Source organism: Myzus persicae, unplaced genomic scaffold (assembly GCF_001856785.1).
Source record: "Myzus persicae strain clone G006 unplaced genomic scaffold, MPER_G0061.0, whole genome shotgun sequence".
NCBI lineage: Eukaryota > Metazoa > Arthropoda > Insecta > Hemiptera > Aphididae > Myzus > Myzus persicae.
This window is the reverse complement of record NW_019104033.1, coordinates 616,715-643,995: the sequence shown is the minus strand read 5'-3', so window position 1 is coordinate 643,995 and position 27,281 is coordinate 616,715. Positions and strand designations below refer to the sequence as shown.

General features: G+C 28.8%; 2 protein-coding genes across 2 annotated transcripts in view; both read left to right on the top strand.

Annotated features, from left to right (window-relative positions):
* The window catches only part of LOC111037829, a 39,910-nt gene extending 39,347 nt beyond the window's left edge, over window positions 1-563 (top strand). Inside the window, exon 4 of the mRNA XM_022320615.1 lies at window positions 58-563. Coding sequence (XP_022176307.1) covers window positions 58-210 — 153 coding nt within the window. The 3' untranslated portion in view covers window positions 211-563. The remainder of the gene's footprint in view (window positions 1-57) is intronic.
* A 9,379-nt stretch (window positions 564-9,942) lies between these two features.
* On the top strand, window positions 9,943-22,206 carry LOC111037840 (bone morphogenetic protein 4-like). Its single transcript, XM_022320630.1, has 3 exons — window positions 9,943-10,319; window positions 16,326-16,813; window positions 19,979-22,206. Exons 1-3 carry the CDS (start codon window positions 10,097-10,099, stop codon window positions 20,333-20,335), a joined length of 1,068 nt encoding a protein of 355 aa, XP_022176322.1. The 5' UTR covers window positions 9,943-10,096; the 3' UTR covers window positions 20,336-22,206.
* The last annotated feature ends 5,075 nt before the right edge of the window (window positions 22,207-27,281 follow it).

The window sequence follows — 27,281 nt, the reverse complement described above, 5'->3', positions numbered from 1 at the left end:
GTCCAACAGGTACATATATTTTTAAATTTTAATCGTAAAATAATTTTTGATTCTCAGTTATGCCTTACGTCTGATGTGAGCACAGCTGACTTCAACATGGGCTACAGTATCACCGGTTCGCTGGAGTGTGGATCCACAAAAAACAACAGTTTCCAAACAACACATTTCGCCGTTATTCGGAGAAGAGACTTCGATACAAATCGGCCGTAACAATACAAAGTAACTCGGATAAAAGAAAAAAAGGATTGTCCAGACCAATTGACGCGTGCCAGAGAGTACTCGCCGAATTGTGTCAAAATCCTTAACAATTATAAAGATAATATAATAATACGTTAAGAAGATGTCAGAGCACTTTTTTTTCTATTTCTGAACCACCGCAAACATATGCAAAACACATTTTCAAAGAATCATTGCTTTATGTTTTTGAGTAGTCTTAGTGTAGTCGCCCATTACCAAAAACGATGCAGAATAATATTTTTGATTGTACGACATGTCAATTCGTTAAACAAATTAAACATCATTTAAATTTACGAATATATATATATATATTTTAAGTCGAATACAAAGTCAAATAATAATTAAAAACAAAATCGATGTATCATACACTCAAAAATATTATCACCAATCATTTCTGTAATGGGTGATTTTACTCTAAGAATACTCAAAAACCATAAAAACCGATTCTAGGTGAAAGCGTTATATCTATTTTACACTTGAGTCAGAAAGAAAAACAAATATTGCGCTGACATCCCCTTAAAGACATACAATAAGCATACAAAACATACTATGGGAGGGGGAGGGGTGGCTGTGTTCACATTTTTCTGAATCAAATGAGATAATATTATTTTCGTAGCAAAATACATTACTTTTGTCATTATAAATATAATATTATATAGGCACCTATATTGGTATGACAATATTTTTTGTAGATAACGACTGCAGGATTCATATTCACTGCCAATTTTGTTTTATATGTTTTTTTTTTTATTATAAACACATCTTGTAAATATAATAATCGTATACCAACATAATGTTTGTTAAAATCAGTACAATCCAAATAAATACGTAGGGTGGTTAATATTTTAATCATATCCCATAAAATAATACACTAAATAGTAAATAGATATGCACAATTATTTTGTTTCTAGTGCAGTATAAACCTGCACATTGAATATGAGGATTAAACTAAATTCGATTACTCCGCAGAAGTGATTTGAAATTATTTAATCCTCATGTTCGGTTGTTGAAAGTAATTAATTAAATAAATAATAGTAATACACTGGCTAGCTGCTAGTTATGATTTTATGAGTATGCGTCAAATACTATGGTCAAATTAATTTTTAGTATGGGAAATGAGTATAATTTGAAGTAGTTAAAAATATCATATCGTAATAATATTATTATGTGCTACCTCAGCTTATCCCAAAATTAGTATTTTTCTATTGTTATTAATGAAAATAAAATAACATATTATGCAATATTATTTTGGTTGGTATAAAGCAACATGATAATTGGATAATACCTATATAATCTGATAAAATATACGTTTTACAAAATACATGCCGAATCGAACAATTTTGTAACGGGTTGTATGATAACATTTCTCCGTTATAAAATTATTATATTCTTCAGTAATTCAAACTATTATATTATTATTTTATGGTTTAAATGGCCTGTGAAATATAATGTTAGGTGTTAATTTAAAGTTATAATATAGGTGTATAAAAATAAAGTTTAAGAGTAGAATAAGAAGTATCTATACAAGTATAATTTATTATAAGAAAAATATTTTTTTTTTAGTAGACAATTTTATTTTCATTGATTAATACATAAATGTTAAAAAGTGTGGTTTTTTTTTTTTGTTACTATTTTTTCAATACTCAGAAATCAAATTGTATTAATTTATTTTTGAAAATAACAAAAATGGCTTTTATGTTTTTGTCCACATATTAAACACTGCGGATTCGTCACCCTATAGATCCATTTCCAGTGGACGCGGCAAGTAACTTTAAAGCAGGGTGAAGTTTCAGGGAAAAGTTTAAAAAAAATGCAGAACATAAAACTTTCTGTTTTAGATTTTCAGTTAAAGTTTTAAGAATTCGCATGAGCTGTAATGTAAATTTCTGGCATTTTATATACTTTTCATTGCAATCCCAACGATAATCCGTACGTGAGCTGGTTTTATCACTCAAACGTGATTCAAATGTATCTGATCAGATATGTATGCGCTCAAATGTCTTGGATTTCTTAAAAGTTTAACAACTAATTTTTTTAATGTTACTTCCATTTTATACAACCAAAATTATACTGTTAGCATCGACGTTATAAATACCTAATTAATAACTATAGTTTAAGAGTTATAAGTCGAGCAATGATGATTTTATGATAAAAATTAATTTTTAAGTTATAAACTACTTAACTACAAATATACAAGATTGATTTGTAAAAAAAAAAATAGTTCTTAAAATATACATTAATCGGTGTTTTACGGCCATAAAATCAGATAACCCGTCCATAAACATTTTGATGTCACTATATCCAATAAACATCTAACTATGGTACATTTATTATATTATTTTAAATGTTCTGATGTTTTTAATATTTTGCCTACTATATTAGTTAAATTTTTGTGTCCTAAAAATTAGATTAATGTACACACAATCAATGAAGTATTTTAATACGAAATTATAAAGTTAAATAGAGCTGTATAATACCTAGAATTAATTAATACATAAGGTTGTAAAATATGCTTTCATAGAACTGTTTATTTATGACTTAAACTTAGGCATAAAAATCTATGTATTTATTGTGTATTTGCTTTAATTTTGACACACATTTGTGATATTGAAACAACGCAAATAAACGTTTATCGATTTGCTATATTTGTGTTTTTGTTATCATTTCTTTGTATTACTATTAAAATATCAAACTATTTTTTCCATTACAAGTAGCTATTTCCTTGATCTCGGTACATTAAATTGAAGTTTTCACCATTTATAGTACCTAACTATTAACTTTAATTCAAAATAAAATATATAGTAACTACATGTAAAAAAATCAATTTTATATTGATGTAAATTAATTAAAAAATTTTTTAATGGTTTTATAATTACATTTTATTATAAAAACATGATTTTGAATAATTTTTAATATTATTCTGAGTGTGTGAAATTAAATATGATGTCTAGTGTAATATATATTACATAATATTTCAAATTAATTAATTATATGGCTAATTATATTATATATTACATCACGGCAGTTAAAGATTTAAAATTTAATAATAATTATTTACAAAGTTTTACAAAAGTAAAAATAAACTTAAATGCCTTTTTTGTAATATTTTAAGAACAAAAAATATGATCTGGTTTGCTCTACTTTTAGTAAGATCTCAGATATTTGTCGGATATTCTTAGCTATACTGAATCGTTTTTCAAATTCAATGATTTATCATTGCTTTCAAATATAAAGACATAACCTGTCTCAGTAGCCAACCTAACTTTAAATATACACTTTTATTTAGTTTATTATAGTGGTTGAAGTTGAACCAACTCTGTAAGTAAAAAAAAAATGACTGAGTGTCTGTGTCCGAGTTGTTTACTTACAAACTGCAGTTCAAATAATGTTTACGTCTGGATTTTGTCTTATTCGTAACATACGACCAAAATGATAAATTATGTTACGTAGTTTCAATTCCATCTCTAAACTTTTCATACAAATATAAAGAAGAAGAAATTCATAATTATAATTTAGGATGTTTCTAAAAACACACAATTATATTAGGTATTGAAAATAATTTACAATCCTGTAGTAATATGTAATTTTTACCTATATGTATTATCATTATAATATTGTTGTTTGCTCTTCTAGAAAAGAGATATTATTAAGACTATACATAAACTGATAAACGTCTACTAAATTTATTCTCCAAATCAGTAAAACTATTTAGGTAGATACACTGCTATTTCGGTGTTTGTCAGTGAAAGCACGCGTATCAAACATAATAATCAGCTAATTCCGCCGAACAAACATTTGAATTTGTACGTGCCCTTAATAATGAATATGTAAGATAATAATTATAATAATGACTAACAAAGGGTTGTGCAGCTATAATATTATTACACAATGCTCTGTCCACATTATGTTGTAAGTATAGTTATTCGATTCAAACTGTTTTTTTTACAAAATATTTAAACCTATTATCGAATGCGTTCAATACAGGCATGGTACCTAATACCTATACGCATCATTATGTGTCGAAAAACGTAGTTCATTGTAGTATTATGCGTTGGACGAATTCTCGACGGCGATCCATTTAACAACATACAAATAATAGTAATAATAATAATAATTTAATCCGCCGCCCGTATTGACACTTGTAAAAGGGAATACAGCACGTGTTACCTTTTTGCAAACGCATATTATATGTACATGTTTCTAACATGCTACCTCGGTACGCGCGCCTATTTATGATGTATATAGGTACGGACTGTTGACACCTATTTACACGGACATTTAGTGAATGGAGGTGCCTACCAGAAAAAAATAACGTGCGAATTCCCAATAACCTGCCGGCGGGGGCACAGACAAATAATATAATATATTGTACGATCTACGACGGGATCTGCTTGGGGTTGTGGTACAGGACGTACCAATCACGTACGCACAAAGGTGTTTCGCATAAAATATCGTTAACTCGTTCCCTCAAAACGAACGCATATTATATATTTTTTATTTTGCTTAGCATTACTTGTTATTATAATATACGACTCGAACCGCTTCGTAGTCACGTACCCGGGCATACCTGTACCTATATACCTATATACCCCTGCACACGCACACACACACACACACACACACACAACAATAATTCACATAATTATTAATACGCGTGTTGGTGCGGTGTTGCCACGCGGGGTTGGCGTTGAATTATGCAACACACATTGATACAGGAAATTAGTATTGGATGCAAAATGTGCGGTTTCTCGTTTGCCACGAGAATTGGCAACTGTCATACAATATGTATAATAATATTATAATATATACAATGTACATGCGCCATACATTTAAAAGATGTTGAATTCGTGTGACAGCACAATTTGACAATTCAATATATATGTATATATATTATTATTATTATTATTATTATTATTATTATTATTATTGCAGATGAATGGGTACATTTTAAACAATCCAGGTGCACCATAATTATTACACAGCAGTATATAATATCAAATGTAAATACCTAACAGTATACAGACATATAGTGATTTGTCAGTCATTCTCATCCTTCCCCCCCCCCCCGGTTTTCTTTTTACCAGTGATTTATTCTAATTTTTTTAATTTTTTAGGTACGCCTATTTTTAACAATAAAATCGATCATGTGGGAAACATGTATTAAACATTATACACCAAAGATAATGTCCATTTTAATACGTTTAAAGATACTATGATGTTTTAAAAATTACAGTTATTAGTACGACTTTTATTTTTCGTTATTTTAGTTAATCTTTACAGTTAATAATTAATCCGTTCAATTACATTCATCTTTTGTCTTTTAAGTTAATGAGGGAAGAATTCTGGGTACGTTATGCTAGAGGTAAGTTAAGATATTAAGGAATTGTATTGAACTTATGTTTGGAATGAAAATCTTAGTATTTTGATTTTTGATATTTATTTTAGATTAAAAGTTTGAAAAATACTTGGTAAATATCTAACTATTCAAAATGTATGCAATCTTAATGATTAGTAATGAACATCGAAGTTATATTCCTCGTTTCTAATTTTAAAAACAATATACATGTAATTATTGATATTGTAAAATGTAATTATAATTGTTTTATATACACATCGGCCATTACTTATTATTAATGCACAACAGGTACGATTCGATTTAAATATACTCCATTTCCATTAACAATCAAATTCAATTATTCATTAATAAATAAGTCTACACGACAATGTGCATATAAATTATGCACAATATTATGTATATATATAATTCGACATAAATAATAAATTGGCTTTTCATATCCATTTGAATTGTAAATCCTAATTCATTACATTGTTTTTATATTAACCTATGTTATTTCTATCACGTTTATCGTGTAAAACGTTTTGTATCTGTGCATAATATATTAATAAATATGCGATGCAATGCCTTTATATACCTACAAAAATAAATCAAAAAAGCTGAAAATAAGCCTGTTTCGGCAAATAGACTATGATGGCGCGAAATCGGAAGTATGCATACTGTCATAAACGTTATTATCAAGAGAAACTATAACAAAGACATCTAGTATAGACTGTATAGTATCTACAACCGATATGGTTATACATTAACGTTATATTATATGCGTATGAAACCTCAACCTGAGCAACAACGAAAGCCAATGATCTGAAACTTCTAATATTTGAGAGAAAAATCCTAATTTCTTAAACTTTGATATATGTGGTTCCACATTAAACCTGAAAATCAGGAAGATATGAAAGAAAGAACAGTGAAGACGTCGAACTCGTTTTTAATATACCAAACATAAGTTCTAATATCCAACCAAGGATTAGCTAACACATAACTACATAAGGTAATAAATACTATAATAATCAATAATCTCAGTGGAAAGATGGGCCTTGTCAGCCACGGCTTGATGGATTGAACAACGATTTGGAAAGCCTGGGGACGACGGAAAATGAAGAAGCTTATGATCGAGAAAGTATTAGATATTTGGTAGAGCTTTAAAATGGTTCATGACTTGTAAAAGCTAAGAAAAAAATAAACAAATACATAGGTACTGACAGTTTGCTGAAGAAGGTAATTCGTAATTAAATACCTAATTAATCCATTTTAATTAGGTTATGGTTGTTCAACTGATGAAGTAGTTAATTCATTTGCATTGATACTTTTTCCAGTCATTCCCTCAAAAATCAATAATTTAATTAAAACCATATTAAACTCATCCAATTTATGACTATAAATTAAATGCTAAAAAAAATGTACTTGTGCATTAAAAATAGCCAAAGTAAGCAATAATGTAGATTTTACCATGTCAATGTGTAAGTTATAATGTAATGGATGTGTTAAATTTAAATTCAGTGATAAATGATTGTATACGTATTTACGTATGGAGGCGATCTTTCACCCTATATTGATAAGTTTATTGCATCATTTTTTAGCTGCGAATTAACTCAGCATTATCCAGGGATAAACAAAAATTTGTATCTTATATGTAGGTATATTGCTATTATAGGGTGAGAGTTTTATAGTTGCATACATAGGCAAAGACATACCTACAATTAATCAAAATATTTTGAAAACATCACTGCATAATATGGTAACATATACCAACACAGGTATTAACCTAAATGAACATTTTAAATTCTAAAGACTAAGATATTCTAATTTTAAAGTGTCTATAACGAAAATTGAAAGAATTACATTTTTAGATTTGTTTGTGTTTCTGTAAAAATTACTTATTGAAGAATTTCGTATTAAATTTTGAAGCCTTAGCTATAAAAACATAGCATGAAGATCATTTTAGGCTGTAGATAATATTGCCCTCTATTAATAAAAAAAAAAATCAAATTTGATTGATTTTACAGGACAAGACAATTATTTCCTTAGACTTTAGAGTGTATTTTTGAAGACAAAATGATTAATATGACGTAAATTGTGAATGCATTAAGTCCACAGCTCAAATTATGATAATCATAATTATAAGGTACCTACACAGTGATTGATTTTTACAACTATTGATTTTCAAGTTAAGGATAATTTGGCATTTAACTTTAATATTTAATTTAATAATGTACCTACTGGCTACTCATATATACATTGATAGGTATAAGTACTAGTTTTTGTACTTCTGTGGCAATTTCGGTTAGTTTGTATTATAATTATTATTTAGAATTTGAAAGCAATTATTTTTATTTATTATCGAAAAATAAATATTATTTAATATTCAAATAGTTGTTCATATTATACAAGTTTTTTTTAAATATTCGTTTAAATTTTTATGGAACATAATAAAATATTATTTCAGTGGTTTTCTTTATTAAATCGTATTATAAAGACATTATGATTTCTTGTCACGCGCCTTACTTCATTTCTGCCTTTCATTTTTACTTTAATAATAACGGAGTTTCTTTATAATTTGACCTTTTTTATCATTATAAACCTTATCTTTTGTTTAAGCTGCCAGAACTCAAAATCCATTACTTTTATACTTTTTTACTTAATTATTTAATTATTTAATGTGTCGCACTTTCATTTATATATTTAAAAATCGTACTTTTTACAAAACCTATCGTTTAATTAGAATTAAAAGTTGGTTGTTGTTTTTTTATTCACAAATGTTTGCATTATTACTGTAGTGATATCTTATGTTTTTTTTAAATCTTAAAACTTCTCAATGATTACTGAAAAGATATTCAATATATACCTATTACTAAATTGTTAAAAAATAACATTACTTCATTGTTTTAATTTTTAAAAAAATATTGAACGTATTCTCTGTACGACTGAAATTTTTCAGTATTTTTTTATTTTGATAATGATCTTTGTCTTATGCAGTCAATTATTTACAGTGTATTATTCCTAGTTATAAGTGTAGGAATGAAGTGTTTTGAATCTTTTTTAGGATTTTATGTGTACAACAAAAATGTTAACTTACAGAGGAGTGTGTAAAATACTCATGTACTTATTATAAAGTCAATACAATGTCCGTCATTACATAAATTGAAAAATGATTATAGATATACATTATTGTTATAATTATACCACCCAGTAATCATTTAGTTTGCGCACATGGTTTTTTTTGAAATTTATAGAGCAATGGATTTTCAACTTAGCAAAAAATAAACCCCTACATCTACTGTTTTGTTACGTTTAAACTCAATACGAAAATAATTACTAGTTCCTAAGCATTTATAATACGAATTGCAATTGAACAGAGTACCTACTACCTACCTATATATTCATAGTGTGATTTTATTTAAGAGATTAAGTGGTTTGAAATAGAAGTATTTGTAAAAAAGATTTAATGCACGATTTTTATATTCTCGTTGCGGACTTTAAATATAGCAAATACATTTTGGAAAAACGAAAACTTAAATAATTAATGTTTATAGAACCAGATGCACATGTTTCAAAAACGATTGTGATCTCATAAGAATGGTATTATTGCCACCAATGTATTAACGTATAAGTTAAAGTCAAAATAAAAATGGAATTATACATTTTAGTCTTGTTGTAGAAATATAATATTTTTGTTAGAATTTTCAATCACATATAATCCTAAAATATATTCAAAATCTGTTTTTGAGTGGTTTTGTTTATTTGCCGTATTACAAACGTGACATTCCGTGGACAATATTATTATTGTGTTGGAATTATAACCATCTGCAAAAATATCGTAGTGTATAAATAAATTTAATCCTTTTTAAATATTTACAAAGCATTTAACTCTCGCGTTTTGGGAACGTGCTTATATATTTTAACAGTTTTCTTCGGCAGCCGGCCCATTCAAGACGCACTGCTGTCTGCTGCATGCAGTCCGTCGAGTGATGTGACGGAAGAAGAAGAAGGAAAAAAAGAATCAAAACAAAACAAATACGTTGAACACGTTTTTCCGTTTATTGACGTGCCTTTCTACGAATATTATTCTAATGGCCAAAATCTTGTACCCGTTTCCCTTTGATATACGTTCCGGTCCATATTTAATTGTCGATGCCGCGGTGTGGCGTGCGAGTGGATTGAAAGAAGGGAGGGGGGGGAGAGAAAAAAGGTTCACCGATCGACACGCTTACGCAAACGACATGTACCACGGTCAGCATTAGAGGTCCCGGGGACAGGTACTATATAATAATAATAATAATAATAATAATAATAAATATAATGGTCTCTCAGCGTGCGTATAGGTCAGGTACACACCCATCCACCGTGGCATCTACCTGCGGCGGAGGAGAGACCGAAGTGGCTCCAGTCGCGTCTGGTCCCTTGCAAGTGTCACACACGGGTCGTCGACAGAACACGTTATAACGTCCGCGCAGTCGTCCGTATTTCTCACCGGTTATAACCGACACAGTGACCATCCCGGCCATGTGTCGTCCGCACGCGATCGTTGCCGCGGCGCTGCTCGCACTGCTGCCTTTCTGCTGCCTCGCAGAGCAAGGCGTGAGCGACACTCTGATGAAGATGTTCCGCATAGAGACGATGGAAAACCGCACCGCCGACGTCCAGATACCCAGCTACATGTACGAGTTGTACGAAGACGCGGGGAATAGGCGATACGACGTGATAAGGAGCATCACGCCCACGACGGGTAACTATGATCAATGCATTGTATAATTATTTCCTGATATTATTTTACCCAAACTAGAGATGCACTATATTATAATATTTGTATGTATGTATGTATGATATGAATGATATGTAATATTGTGTACGTGCAAGTGTCCTGTTTGAGAATAGTTTTAAATTAAGTTTACGATGATATTTTAGAATTTTTAGATATCATTTAACACAATAACGATTAAAATTCATAAGTAGGTAAAATATGAGTAGTGACAATGAATGTTTAGTAAAATAGTTGATAGCACATAATTTGTAGTTTATTGAGAAGATTAACTCTGATTATGTGTACATACCATTCAACGATGCAGTAGCGTGTAATGTGTATCATATAAAAATAGGTGTTGCTCAAATAATTTTAGGTTACCTGCCCCTAATTTTACTGCTCTTATACCGTCCTATAAAATGCCCTATTTTTCTTCTACCAATATCCACCCACCCATATTTAAGGTGTTGCCTGAGCCACACTTGGACCCTATGTTACCCGCCACTACAACGATGTACAATCAGTTATGAAAATATATTTTTCAAATTTTCAAATTAAAATTAATAGCAATATTATAGTTAACTTTGATCATACGCAATTATCCGAAATTACGTAAAACAATAAAAAAAAAATTCAAAATTATTGAGAATTTATTAATAAATATTTAACTAGGCATGTATTACATTAAAATCTATAATATCATGCCGACTTTTTTTGTATTTAAGTTGTATTGATCAACTATACAATCGATTTATTTATCAATTTATGAAAAATATTTTTATTCTCGGACGTAGGTATATTATTTTGAGTTAAATTTTTAACTGTTCGCTATTTCCTACTCATAAACAATAACATGTGGTATTAACTATTTACTATCGAAAAAATATGACAAAACCAATGATATCTTAACGAGGAGTGGTTTATCTTTAATAATAATATATGAATTTATACTTTCTATTGTATTAGAATGTTAATTATTAGATACCTATATCGTAGATATTTTATTCATTCACGCGTAAAGTCAGGAGACAGGAGAATGAGAAGCTCTCGGAAAAATTGCATGGACATTTAAAAATACTGTCAGTGTTCTGTGAGTCTATTACGTAAGATGTAACCATGCATTAAAATTTTAATTTGTACGAAGTTTACTGCAAAAGTTTAAATCGATATATATACCCACAGCATTCACAGTGTACAACATACTAACATACTTATGAGGGATCCTCGTTAAGCCTCCCCTATATGGCTATATAACAAATTATTAGTTCCACTCCCCGAAACAAGATCCTGGCTATGCCACTGCATTAATCAATTGTATTAAATATATTGAAAATATTACAGAGAATAAAATACAACGTTATATTATTATATCCCTGTTTCTTCTTCAAACACTTCTGAGCAGTTATAGTATTAAATATTTTGTTTCTTAAATTTACTTATCGCTTATGTCTCTATATTTCGGTGATATTTAAATTTTAATATTTGTAATACAAAAATAATTGGTGTATAAATATAATTATATATATCCATACTTTATTCAAAAAGATATTTAAAAATAAAAAATAGGTCCAAAGACCAAAATATATTATTAAGAAGATATCAATGTTTAAATCAAAAAATATAAATATACCAGTGGCGTATTTAGAATCTTGCTGCCCTAAGTACAAATTTATTTAATGCCCTCTTTCACCACTGCATTTCTTACAGTGGCAATTTTTCTCACCCATAAAAAACTTACAGCACTTGAGTTAAATTTTCTACACAAAATAAAGTGCTACCTGAGCCAATTTCCCCACCACCATGCCCCTCTAAATATGCCCCGGAAATATATCTGTGCTATATTTTTGCTTTGTAGTGTGTGAGTTAACATGAAATATTTGTTATACCTGTTAATTAATGTATAACTAATAATATGAACTATAACATAAATATATATACGTTTCATCCTATTTTTTAAGTTATTATTAATTTAAAAATGATAAAAGTTATCAAAAATCTTGTTTTAGGAATAAACAAAGGATAGGAAAAATAATTTTAGTATATTTTGTCCTTAATTATAAATAAATTCACAGACATTTCAAATATTGATAATAATTTAAAAAAATTCTGTGACTAACATTAAAAAAATACTTTATTTATTATAATAACTACCTAAATTATAATATGTGGTTAGTCATACGTATACAAATGTAGTATATCCATGATATTTGTTCTAAATTAGTTTTGGTAATAACTATTACGTTGGTAAATAATAAATACTTACTTCTATGTTTGTGATAACTATATGTTACTATATTATATATGCAAACAATATGCGATTCTCATTTAATATTCTTAATATAAATCTTAATGTTTAAATTAATAATATTAAATTTAAAGAGATTTGTTGTTTTTAGTAATATAACAAAGTACATAAGGTTTATTTGTAGCTAAATTGTGCACTATTGGCCATTACAACTGATACCACCATATAAAATATATAAACATTTATACTTTATGTCTATACGAACAGTATGGTATACAATTCTTTACGTTTACCTTTCTTGTGTAGGCGCCAAAAAAAAAACCCAGTGGCGTCAAACCAGGTGACCTAAAAATATGTCTTTAAAATACTGTAACAAAAGTATTGTGTTGCGTATTAGTGTAATATTTTAAAGTAGTATTTTGTCGATCTTTTGTTATTTATTTTCACGGGATTTACATTATTATATTTATTTACTTTATTTAGATGTGATTTATAGCAATTAAATGACGTATTTTATCCCTACCTACCTTAATAAGGTCAGAAATCATTCAAAATAAAATATAAATACAAATAAGACGCAGTTTACTTTGCCTATATTATTATAACACCTACCCGGTAATCGTTCATACTCATCAAACAGAACAATTGTATATTAATTATTGTTTTTTTTTTTTAATCTAGTTCCAGTGTATTCAAAATATTTCTAAATTCATAAAATATCGTATAACGGTATAAGTATTGCATTGAGAGTACTCGAGTTGGCAGGATAATCATTTCTATAAATTACTTTTCGACTTCATCGGATCTAATTGTCAAGTCAGGTCGGTATGTGAAAATAAAAGTTTAAGCCCTGTTGGTCGGTCACAGAAATCCAATTATTGTCAAAGTTCGGTGTAAAGAGTTGACTCGAATAACAACTGAAAACTTTCCAGTGGATTGATTGTTTTTAGAACTTCATATAACTTAATTACAAAGCCGTAGTGCCGATATCCATTATAAGATTATTAAAATTGAGACTCAAACTTACGCCATAATTTCAATTTCGAATGATTGGTTAAGGAATTTGTAGTTGTTATAAAAATTGTGATTAAATAGTATAAATAATATAGTTTGATTAGAATAGTTTACTAAAAATTTTAGAAAATTAATTTAAAGTATGAACAATTTACCTGTATACAATATCGTTTTGTGCTTATATTTATAATTAATGTTGGTTATAACAGCAGATCAGTATATCTACTTTGATGTTTGATTTCTTCCATATAGTATAATGTATAATGTACATATTATTATTGTGTTTGAATTTCTATAGTAATTTGGAATTTCGTTTATGGCAGAACGTAGTACGGGTGTGTCGACGACACTTCATACAAACATTAGAAAAAGACATAAATTCTGGTATTCGGGGTGTATATATATACAAAACGCACATGGAAAAAAGGGTCGTTTTCGGAGTTTCAAATTTGGCGCCTTGCCTACTCTATACTTCCGTTTAATTTGCGTAGCGACGCCGTCTGGATAACGTTTAGGAACATCGTCGTTATGGAAACACACGAAAAAAAAAAATTATATTACTATACACTCTATACGTGTACGTCATCTTGTAGTCTGTAGATCGCAGGCTTTGCTTGTGTATGAAAAACCGATTGTAATTGTTTTACGATTTTAGTCTTGTAAAATATTCGGCCCGTTTGGGAGACAAATTTCGTTTAATATCGTGTGCAGTATACTATAAATATGTGGAAGGAGCGAACAAAGTGAAAAAAAATATGTCGTGTGCGTGTGTATGGGTGGGTGTTGGTTGTGTGTGTGTGTGTGTAAAAGAAGACAAAATGTAACCCAGCGGTGGGCCGTAGGAAATGGTCGTGGCGCCAGGGACAAAGGACTTTTGTCCGAGGTAAAATACACATAAATGCAGGTGCTCGTTGTCGTCGTCGTCGCGTCCTTAGGGTCAATGCGAGTGTCTAATCTAATGGCTCGTCAATTGGTTCGTCGCCGCCACCGCCGCCGTCGCCGTCGCCGTCGAGACCGCCGCCGCTGTCGCTGCCCGTCCCATACTTAGGCAGACGTGTCTCTCTGGGGCGACACACTATTTTAATCCTTTGTAACTCCTCTTCCCACCCACAGCCCTTCCCCCCCCAACCCCCCAAACCACACACGCGCGCACACACATACTTACACACGATTATTATTAAGGTACATGGAAATAACAACGAGGAATTCGGGATTACATTAGATATATTTTTTTTAAAACTGGATTTCTGTTGAGATTTTGCCTTGTCAGTCTGGTCCCGACAAATCGGATTTAAGGGGTCGTTATCTGCGACTTCCACGATACAAGTAAAAGATAAACGGATTATCGACATTTTAAAGTAGGTACGTGGGTATGCAGTAGGTAGGTACATGCGTTTATTATAAATATGTCTACGGAGGACGGTGGTATGACGCGCGGGAAGAGGTAAAGACAGCACTGACAGATTCGCGCGTTAGCAATAACGATATTAAACACCCCAGTTTGTTATGCTTGTGAAACGCGATTATGGGTTGTCAAAAAATACTACGTTTGATCAAAATTAATCCAAAGAAGATAATATTATATTATAATAGAATGGTACTGGGAAAATACTTAAAAATGAAATAAGTAGACACAAACACAATATAATAGTATGTATTATATTTTAACTTCATAATGATGGTTTAATTCTATTGTTGTGCAATATGTTTTATTCCACTTAATTTACACCAAAATCTGTTGACTATGTTGTGTGTTTTTATTTTTTTCACACTTTTTACAAAAACACATAATATAATACTCATAATACTTTTATTTTCTAATTTAGTCAACTATTTTGAACACAATATATTACAATTAAGTACCCACAATAACACGATATTTTCTATCTATTAGATGTTTTTAATTATTTTATTTCATATTGAGAAAATTGACAAATCTGTAAATTTAATAATAGACAATAGTACAGATCCAGGGCCTCAAACCCGTTTTGTCTTTATTTGATGCCTGTGAATACATTTTAAGCATAGCATGTATTTTTTAACAAATTTTAAAACATTCAATACATGTTTTCATTACAATTAGTATAGCAAGTGAGATTAATAAAAAAAGGTGGCCGTCAGCCTAAAAAGGTTCAAGACTCCTTGTATGGATAATAGATATTGAAATAGGAAATTACTGCAGTTAATGAAATATAATATAAACGATATAGGTACCTCAAAGTTTATATTTTTTTATATCATTTAGAAAGGTTCAAAATTACTGTAAATAGTAATTATATTATATTAAAGAATAAAGATAAACTGTAAAACTGGTATTTTTAATGGAATCAAATAAATAGTATTACCATTTTACGAACATTAAGTGAAATTAAAATCTAAAGAATTTTTAAAGAACTCAATAGATATTTACCTATATTGTTAAATAAATAATCCAACTACATTGACATTTAATCATCAGTAATTACAATATAACAATCATTGGTTTTTACAATGCTAATGTGGCAATTAATAAACAATTTAATGGGTACAGTGCTCATAAATTCGATTATACATGTATTATGTTACAATTACACTAATGGAGACCATGTCGCTTTATTAAAATCTTAACAAAAGATAAATGGCATTTATTTTTAAAACATTTATTTTTTTAAACTTCCTGCTGAGTGCTAAAGAACCTATAGATAGTTTTGTTTCACAATGATAATATGCGTGTATTTTATTATTTTTTTCAGAAACACTGGGCGCATATAGTCAGTTTGTTTATGACCTGAGTACACTCGAACCCTCTGAAATGGTCCAAAAAGCAGTCCTTCAGCTTGAACCTAACACAAATCATCAATTTAGCAAGGCCATAAATGTATCGTTTTTCGCTTTGCCTAAACAAACAATATCGAAAACGTATTTAGGGTCGGGAACAATACACGGCACTTTAGATTTGGTTAACACTTTGGGCCCACAGCCATTAAATGGCTTCGACCAACTAGTCGTCCAGATGGAAGGTACGGCAAAATTGTCTATTGGACTTGTGTTATATTCGATAACCGCTGACGGTGGATATGCAAACGGCAACGAATTGGCAAACTTACTGTATGAAACTACAATTAAAAGACGTAAGAGATCAGTGGCTGATAATGAAATTGACATTAAGCGAAATCATTTCACAAATGAACCAAAACGAAAGAAGAAGAAGCAAAAAGTTTCCCGAGTCAACAAACTACAGGTACCTAATGAAATATTTACTCTTAAATAAAAATATAAACAATAATTTATTTTTCTGATTTTCATCTCTGACAATATTATAATAAATAACGTGACTGCAAATATATATTGGCATATCAAATCATTAAATAAGTTTATTTTTTTTTTTTTTGATTTCGTTAAAGTTTCGAATTGTACCACATGAATAATATGTCTATATTATAGGTACACGTGTTACTACATTTTGTTTTTAAGTTAAAGTAATAGTTTTTCAGTGTCTTGTATTTTATTTTTTACACTCTGAAGTATACAATTTATATTTTGATTTTAATGTAAAATTTCTATTACCTACAAATATTTTAAGTCACTTTTAGTGCAAAAAAAACACATAATAAATTGTAAAGCTAATAGCTGTCGCATAGAATTAAAATTATAGGTACTACTTATGCAGTGGTACATAAAACTCCTTAATAATATACAATTTTAATTAGTCGATGCATTTATAAATTACTGTAATGGAACGGATAAGTAAAAATTCAATCTTACAATAATATTTAATCAGTTTTAATAAATAATCAAAGAAATTATAATATGCATAAACAAAACATTTCAGTCGCTCAAGCATGGTATAAAACCTATTAAAAAGCGATTAAAAAAGCTAATGAAAAAAATAATTTAAAGTATGAAAATTTGATGAATTTTTTGAACAATTAGTGTGGTATATTTTTGAATTTAGATAATTATGTAAGTACCCTATTAACGTAAAAAAATTATCATGTTGGAATCATCACGCTTTAAAATAATTAGGAATTAGGATAAAAATATTTTCATTGAATTTTATAATAAGTATTAAACAATTTATATTTTAATGTAATAAAATATATAATTATTTATTACCAACTCGTGCCTAATCAAATGTCACGATTCGTCATATAGGCAAAGTATAGTAGGCGCTCCCGAGTATTTATTAGGAGATGGCTATTTTTATAATATGAACATGTGATATATAAAATACTAGAAGCTACAGAACTAAATAATGTATTCTGACAAATATTTCTTTACATTGCAAGGAAAATGATTAAAATTATAGCAACTAAAAATGGAATTAATAAATATACTGATTACTGTAAGGATGATAAGTTATAGGATTTGCATATTTTTTTCTATATCTCCTATTTATAGCTAGGTGAGCTAAAAATCTGTTCTATAACATAATGATTAAAATTTTGCATATTTTTGCATTTATTGGTAGTTTTCTTTAAAGTTGCATATTCATGTTTTTTGTGCATAAAAATGCGTATTTATTAAAATGATTTATTATTTTATGGAGTTTTATAAGTTTGTAGTCAATAACCAATAATATTTAGTAGTATATAAAAGTAAATATAGGACTAGTATCATTTATTATTTTATGGAATTTTATAAGTTTGTAGTCAATAATCTATAACATTTAATAGTATATAAAAGTAAATACAGGATTAGTATCTTATCTAATCGTTTATAGCTATATCAATACTTCAATTAAATTAGTCTAGCGACAACCGTTGCTGTATAATCGTGTGTTTGTTCGTATGATCGTTTAGAAACCTAATTTAAAATGCCGAAAGTGAATGTAATAAAGAAATACATTACAGAATTTGAGTGAACAAGTTTTTTCTACAGATGGTGACATTTTATTTTGTAAAATTTGCTCCGTTAAAGTTAACTCTGACAAAAGATTTACCGTAACGCAGCATTTAAAGACATCCAAACATGAGCGATTGCTGAACCGTAAACAGACTTATACCATTGTATTTTTATTTTTTTAGATTAAATCACCTGACTATCAATATATAATCAATACACCTACCAATCATTTATCATATCATATTTATACCTAGTACTAATTTTTTATCACTCAGTTAAAAATTATTTATATTTTAATAGAATCAAATTTAACGAAATATTATTTATATTAATTTATTTTAAACATGTTTTTTTATTTATAGAAAAAATTGCATTTAATAATATAATATATTTTGAATATATCATAATTTTGTCTTGTATATTTTGTCTATTTTAGCTCTTATAAGTTCTCATCCCTACTGATTAGATTTTACAGTAATAAATAGGATGGTAAACATCTACATGTTCAGATTATCTCCATTTTGTTTTACTAAAGTAGCTATAACGTATCAATTATGCGTTCAATATTTTATTTTTAAGTAAAAAACTCTACAATTCTCCATAGATTATATTTTTACATTAACGGACACAATATGAATTTTAAATTTTAATGAAAATAAATTTGGTAAGTTGTACACTTGTAACGCGTAACAAGTAGACACAACACATGCTGGCGTAACCACATAATAGATACATTTCAGATTTAATATTCTCTGTGGTGTTGTGACTTTATTATGCTCATCGAAAGTTCACATACAATCCCATGCCTACGCATATTTTACTTACATTTAAAATAACTTGGATTTAATTAAATCAATAAATACAGTTTAATAACTAATGGTAATAAAGTCAATACCTATAATATTTGGGACAGTAATATTTTTGTTTGATTTGTTATAAGATAACAGACATAATCTATTATATTTACCGCCTTACCGGTCGCAAAACTTAAATATGAGCCGCCCCTAAAATATCTAATGTAGACAAACAACAGTGCACACATTCAGTTAAGAAATCAAACTTTTTGTAGGTTTAAATATTTCGTCGGTATGTGCCTCCGTAAATGATATCAATAATACGTATTGTACTATCGAGTGCACTGTTTTCCGTTTGTATAATACCTAATATAATAAATGATCAAGGAAGAGTAAAACGTTGTCCTAACCTATCCCTGGTAATATATTATACTGGGTGATACATTTTACGTTGCTACATATTATATAAGACACTCATTGTTTTAGAAAACGCTAAAATTTTTGAAAACATTTCGTTTACCTACATATTTTTATATCATGATAAAACAAAACTTTGGAAACATCTTTTATTTTGTGTGGCTTAAACCAATGGTGTAAGACAAATATTTTCAGAAACCTACCGGTTATTGAAACAATGCTTGTGTTACGTAGCGGATTTAAATGGATAACCCGGTACAATATGTGCATATTCAATTTTTAATTTTCCATAGTATACATTATATCAGGTGGTGTTTTTCAATAATTACTATACGACGTGTTTCTTGCAGGCCGTGGACACTGGTGACACAATCACGTTTACCAGCGCGGACCAGTGCCGGATGGAGAAGCTGGTGCTCAACTTCGCGGACATCGGCTGGGAAGACTGGGTGATCTACCCGAAGGGGTTCGAGACCAATTACTGCGCGGGTGGTTGCCTGTTCCCGCTGGGCAAGGGGTCCAAGCCCACCAACCACGCGACCGTGCAGAGCCTTGCCAGGTCGTTCGGCCGGCTGTGGGACGTGCCTGAGCCCTGTTGCGTGCCCGACACTCTCGCCCCACTCACGCTGCTCTACATGGACCGGTCCAACCACGTGCTGCTCAAGAGCTACCCGGACATGAGGGTGGTCACGTGCTCGTGCAAGTGACGTGGTTCTGTACCGCGACCGCGGTTGTGACGTCACGTCCGATGACGTTGCGCATCGCGGCAACGGTGGTACATCGCACGATGTACCTATATTATACTACCTATATATTGTAATTTATTGTTCGGCCGGGCGTGTCCTGGTGATTTCCTTGGACACGTTCAAATAGAGTTCCAAAATGCAATCGTGTCAGATACTCCTGATATACCGCGTACCTTTTATTATATAACCGAGGTGGTGATTATTGATTGGTTATTGATTATTGGTGTTAATGTCAGCGACTGTATAGATTTCTTTCCTAGTCGATTTTTGTAATTTCGTAAAAAAAAAAATATTTATCATATCGTATTATGTAGGTAGCGTGAAATGTTTGTTTGCACAGTGCATCAAAATTTCATTAAAAACTAAAAAAAAATTAAAATTATATACTTAATGACAAAATGTCCTTGTAAATAAATCCCTTGTTGTATAATACACTTCAAGTGGCAAACATTAATATTCATACTTTCTTCGTACAAAATTGAACTGGAACATTATTAGAGCAGACTTCGTTAAATCGGTCATTCCGTACAGTACACATACAAACTTCATTGTATTTTATACAAAATAATTATACGTTCGTACTGTTATTAAAGTATTTCGTTTACCCGCGTCATGCACAATACATCGAAATAATAATAACATTTTTTCGGCCAGTGACAAAAGGAAAAATTCAGTGTTACCAAACCATGTGGTGTTTTGTATAGTTTTAGTTAGTGAATATTACATAGGTATATCATTGTGTCCATTGCGCAATATTTATAAACCGTTATTATATTAATGCTATTTATTGAAAAATTGTAATGTTAAAGTATACTATTATTATTATATTGTTATCGTCTGTGATAACAGATAAGTGCTCAATAACATTAATTATAATAGTAATAACAATAACATAATATAAACATTAAGTGACGTCACATACATGATTAATAAATAAGTTATATTATACTTTATTATTATAATACACCTACAGTTGGTCCAAATCGCCTATTTCGACAACGGTTTCAGTATTAGACGCGTGACATCGGAAAAAAAACGATAGTTTTATATAGTATTTTTTAAAATATTTTACGCACTTGAGTGTGTGATATTATTTAGATTCGAATAAATGCGTTGTACAGTTGGACAGTAATTAAAAATTATTATCCACATCGAAAAAATGTGCTTACCATTAAAATTATATTATTATTTTGTTTTTAAATTGTTTATTTTGAATTAAATATTATGAATGTGACGACGCAGTATGTTTGATAATGATACTATCGAAGATTATAATATTATCATATTGATATTTTGTTTGATACTCTGATGCATCTAGTATCTATATTATAAATTAAAATACCACGTTATATTATGTTATATTATTACCTTAAGTTTAAGATGATTGATACTATGTTTAAGCCGCTCATTTTCATTTGGATGTGTTAAGATATTTATTTTATCAATTCAGATTGAATAATAAATGTGTAAATACATAACAAACCTACGTTTAAGCCTATACCTATTTACCTATTGAGTACTCAGTACTCGAGTGTATTCCTTATTTTACTAATATTACTCTTATAGTATTATATATACTTAAGTGATTTCATCATATTATTATGTTTGTTAATTTCTACGGAGGTATGTGTCTTATACTCTTATATGTAAGGACGAGACACGATCATTCCATAAAAATATACATAAGAAAATTACATTTTATAATCCACACAATATCATTTTAATGAACCTATCAATGTCCATTTATGCAGTATTTTGTCTTATACAGGCTAATTCTAAAAGCATGTTCACCCCCAGTGGCGCAAAGGGGAGATTTTTATTGTTTACCATAATAGTCCTTAAAAATGGTTTTACAAAAATATAAAATATATGTTACATTGGATCTAGTATTTATACAAACTTCGTTCATTCTTATAAATTATAAATATTTATTATTAATATTTTCAAGTGGCCATAACCTCCATTTCTCAAAAAAATCAAAATATATTATCATTGACCTATTATCATTAATGATCAGCTACATAATTAAAAAGAGGTTCTTATCTGAAAAACAAAAGTTTAAATCTCCACAGAACACTTCCTTAAGTAGTACCGAAAAACCCAATAATTTAAAAAAATGTCCTTTAAGTATATTTAAAACTTTTAAAAATCAGAATTGTTATAAATTCGCTATTAAATGAAATAAACCACCTGCTATTGGTGAATCACCCTACCTATACATTATTATATTTTTTTTTTGATAGAAACTTAAGTTTTAGATTATCTGTGTTAGGTATATATACATTTTGCTCCGTCGGAATGGAGCAAGAATAATGACGTCATTGCTAAAACACGAACATGTTTCGATGTAGACCCGAACAAATCTATATTTTATATTACAATTCTCATATTATTTTAATAATTTATATAAATAAATTATTTAATATCTTTTTGGTGATCTTTGGGGGGTATTCCGTTTTGATAAATGTATTATTATATCGCATGTAGATAGCAAACGTAAAATATAATATTACCTATATGGTGGCGCAATCGGTGTGTATATACTTCAACACGTACCTCAATGTCATTCTGTGAAATAATAAGGAATAACTCTTTTTAAACCCATAATTTTTTTTTTAATTTGTGGTTTCTTGACGCAATTGATAAAAGTAGGTACACCCATAATATTTACATATAAATGAATCTCTATATATTATTATTGTGTGTAAGATATTAATATATTTATGTATTATTGGTATACTTTCATGCATCATCGTGGTTAAAAAAGCAACCAACGTTCAAGAAAAAAAGTGGTAGAGAAGGCTACTGCTCTGCTGTACAAATGTATTGGGGTCGAGTGTACCTTATCATTGAGCAAGTTGCTGTAATGTATGACGTGCTTAATTTGTATTCAATGATAAATCATTGCATACGAAAAACGGTTCCTAAGGAAGCCAGAATGTTAGTCAATATTACTAAGTATATTTTATGATATCTTTTGATATTTAGAATTTAGATTGCAATATTAAAGTAATTAATTTAACTGTTAGATACTATTATATTAGTAATACGATAGGTTAAGTTATTTTTTGCAGAGAACATTGAATTTGAAAATGTCATTGTATGTATATAATATACCTAATAGTTTAAATATCAATAATATAGATAAAAGTTTGTTTTTTGGTGTAACTAAAAAAAATCTGCCGGTATATTTGTTAAATGTCATCTTATACTTATATTAGCTTTTTCTATGCATAGTATAGTTTAAATATACATTTTGACGTTTGCTGTTTAGCTTTTGAAAGACATTTTAAATTTTTATAATTTTTTCTTCTGAGTGTTACATGGTATTATCGTATTAGTTGCTATAATAACAGTTTAAAAATATAATAAAGATCAATTTTTACAATCATTTAAAGTTCAAATTTTGAAAAAAATCACTAACATTTTCAAATTGCTAAAAAATTATATAACTTTCTAATTTATAAAATGTATATCAAAGTTTCTCATGTTATTAAGTAATTCATACCTGTTGTAACCAAAACATCTAAATAATATGGGTGAATGTTAAAGTTCCTATACGAGACCTAGGTCGTAAAAAAAATAAATATGTAAGTTCTTACACGGTAAAAAAAAATTGTGTGCGTTACTCTAATCATTTATAATTTGTTATTATTGGATTATGATAGTATGAATTAGGTGTATATTAATTATTTGAATACTAAATAATATGTAGAATTGAATTGAATTGTTTATTTAAATTATTTTTCTAGCATTATAATTTTTATGCAATACACAATATTAAATGCAATCAAACTGATGAATATGTCTAAAAAATAAAAATAATATAATACATTTCATAAATCAATAATTGTAAAAATGTATTATTACACTCACTAGTTCTCCGCACTGTAATATTATATCATAGATAAAAGATCGGTGTAACACGCACAGAATACAGATGATATATTTAACGCCTGTTTGTCTGTTTATTGTTCGGGAAAGGATTTAAAATGGATGAAACGATAATGACGGGGTTTTCGCAGGTATTGTATATTTTAATATTATAGGAAACCGGAAAATTATAGATCAACGAGAGCTCTAGATTGTCTGTATTCAATATTTATAAACTGTGTTATTATATTATGTTGTAAACAATATAATGACACAAATCCAATGAACAGAAGGCGGATTGGGTCGAAGTAATTATACTCATTCAGTAATTCAGCTTTATCTCGAGGAAATGTGATTTATTTGAACAGTAGAACTCATAGGTAGTATTGGACATTATCTAAATAAATAATAACCATGTAGGAGTATCATTAAAAAAGAATATGTTGACTTATTTCTCATAAAAATAATAATTAGTAATTGTTGTATCGTACATAATATAAGTAATAGGCAAGTACGTCATGATTAGAGTTAAGATTTTGGTGACTTTTGCATTTTTTTTCTATAAGTGCTATACAATTCTAACCAAAAACTAAATTTGTTTGGTGATAACAATTTAGAATGTGTAATTTTTACTTCGCATTTTTTTACATTTTTCGTATTTCTTGTGTGAAATGCTTTTTATTGCATTTTAAGCTCATTTTTACAAATATTACGTTAATTTTGTGTATTGATAACAATTTTTGTTTATCTTAAGTTTTTTTTAATGTATGTTGTATGGGTAATCTCAATTAGTATCTATAGCACCCTTAAAAAATAGTACCTTTGAACTTATATCGGCAACATATAATATGATCTATGTTATACACTATTTCGATAAAATTATTGTCACCTGTTGGAGCTAATCGGGAAAATCGAAACTATATTAATAATAATTAATAAAATAATATTTGAGTATATTTGTTTAATTTACTTCTTAAAACAAATTTTTAACTTTTTTGTGTAGCATAAAAAATGAATAAATAACAATTAATAATAATTTTTATTTTAAAATTAACTTTTTTTCGCTTATCAAAGCACATTTTTTGGTAATTTTTGCATTTTTTTAGTGCATTTTTATGTATTTTTTAGGTCATTAAATCCTAGCACTAGTGATGATATTATGATTATATTATAATGTCAATTATACTATGTGAATAAAATGCATAAGAATGCAACAAATGTTATTAAAAGAAATGTACATAGACTATTTTGTCATATAATTACTAATTAGCATGTCTTTTAATTCAAAATTAAATATTTTAACCATAACTAATATTAAAAAAAGTTCTTGTATTACATTTTCCAGTACCTTGGACGGATGATGCCTGTGAATACGTGACGTCCGTATTCGAGCTCGTGTATATTTTACTTCATAATTTATCTTCAGAGAATATTTTTCTACTCACATATTAATTTTTAAAAAAAAGTCCTATCCCAAGTTATGTGTTTTATTTATTCTTGAGCAGATTTAAAATTTTTCACTGCAAAATGTTATTTACGCCTAGAAATAAATAATTCCCGGACCCTAGCAATATACAAATCTGAACATTACGTGAGATGTTTTATTGTTAATATTTAAGTATGTGTACATTATGTTAATTAATTGGAATGTCAGTAGTTCTAATTCGAAATATAATGCAGATATTCTAGTACAGTTTTTTAATCTTAATATATGAAAATCACACATACAACGAATTTACGTGCAACGCATTCCAAAACTACTCAACCGATTTCGAAAAGATTATGCTCAATGTATATAATTCGGTAAGACTTAAAATATAAGAAATAATATAGTAATATTGTAATAGGAGAAATTAGTATTTATTGCCATTGGTTACTCGGGCAGATGAGGTAAAGGCATATATTAAATCGTCACGTTTATAGTTTCAAATACAGAAATTATACATTAAGACCAATATGAGAGTTGAATGTATGTTTGTAGCTTACATATAGGTAGATAGGTACTCAAAAACTACTTAAACGATTATGTAAAAATTTCAAATGGTTCTTGGAGATATCAGATTTAATAATGGTCATAATGAAGATAAAGATCCAACGGAAGTTTTGAACAAAAAAAAAGGCTGGCTATTAAATGACAAATTGGACACAAATTTTGAATTATATAGAGTAAGTCGGTATTTTTAACGGTCAACGAAGTACATAGTATCAGCTAGTTGCTAGTGTATCTAAGATGATATTGTATACTTTTAAGATCTCTAAAATATATTAGTTATTAAATTCAAAGTTTTAATTTTTAAATAATAATAATATTAATAATCAAATACGAATATCAATTAAATGCACCTAATATTTGTACATCATTATTAACCTAGCAGCCTGGAACATTGTGTAAACTGTTTTTTTTTTAAAGTATTATGTTCTATGTATTTTTATAATGTAGGCAATGTAAATGTATACTTACTCTTTGACCAAAACTATGTTACAGTCTATAATACGTATTATTATGTTACAACATCTAAATTATAAAAACACTTACGGAGTTTCATTTACACTTGGATTGTTCACGGTGTGTAGGTTTCTAATGGAGTTTATAAATCTACTGTGTTTTTTTTTTTCATTTAGATACTAGAATTTTGGATTTTGCTGAATACTTTGAAATCATTCTAATGGATATTTAAATAAAATAATGAAAAGGGTTGCTGAATGTCGAATAATTCATATTCAGACATTCAATAGCGGAGAGATAATAATTTTAAACAAGCAATATAGGTAACCAAAAAACATGTCAACTAAAACAAAATTACATAGGCAATATGTCTTCTTGTAGAAGTAGAAGTAAATGCTATAGACTTGCATCAGGGGCAAACAAATATAGGCTGAAATTCGGTTAAAATGTTTTTAAATTCAAGTCAATGAGATGAGACTGTTTGTCTTCTACGTAACTTGGTGAGAGTCGGAATGGTAGTGGTAATAATATACAACTGCGTGCAGAAGTGGGATAACTCACAGCATAAAATATTATTACACTATATAG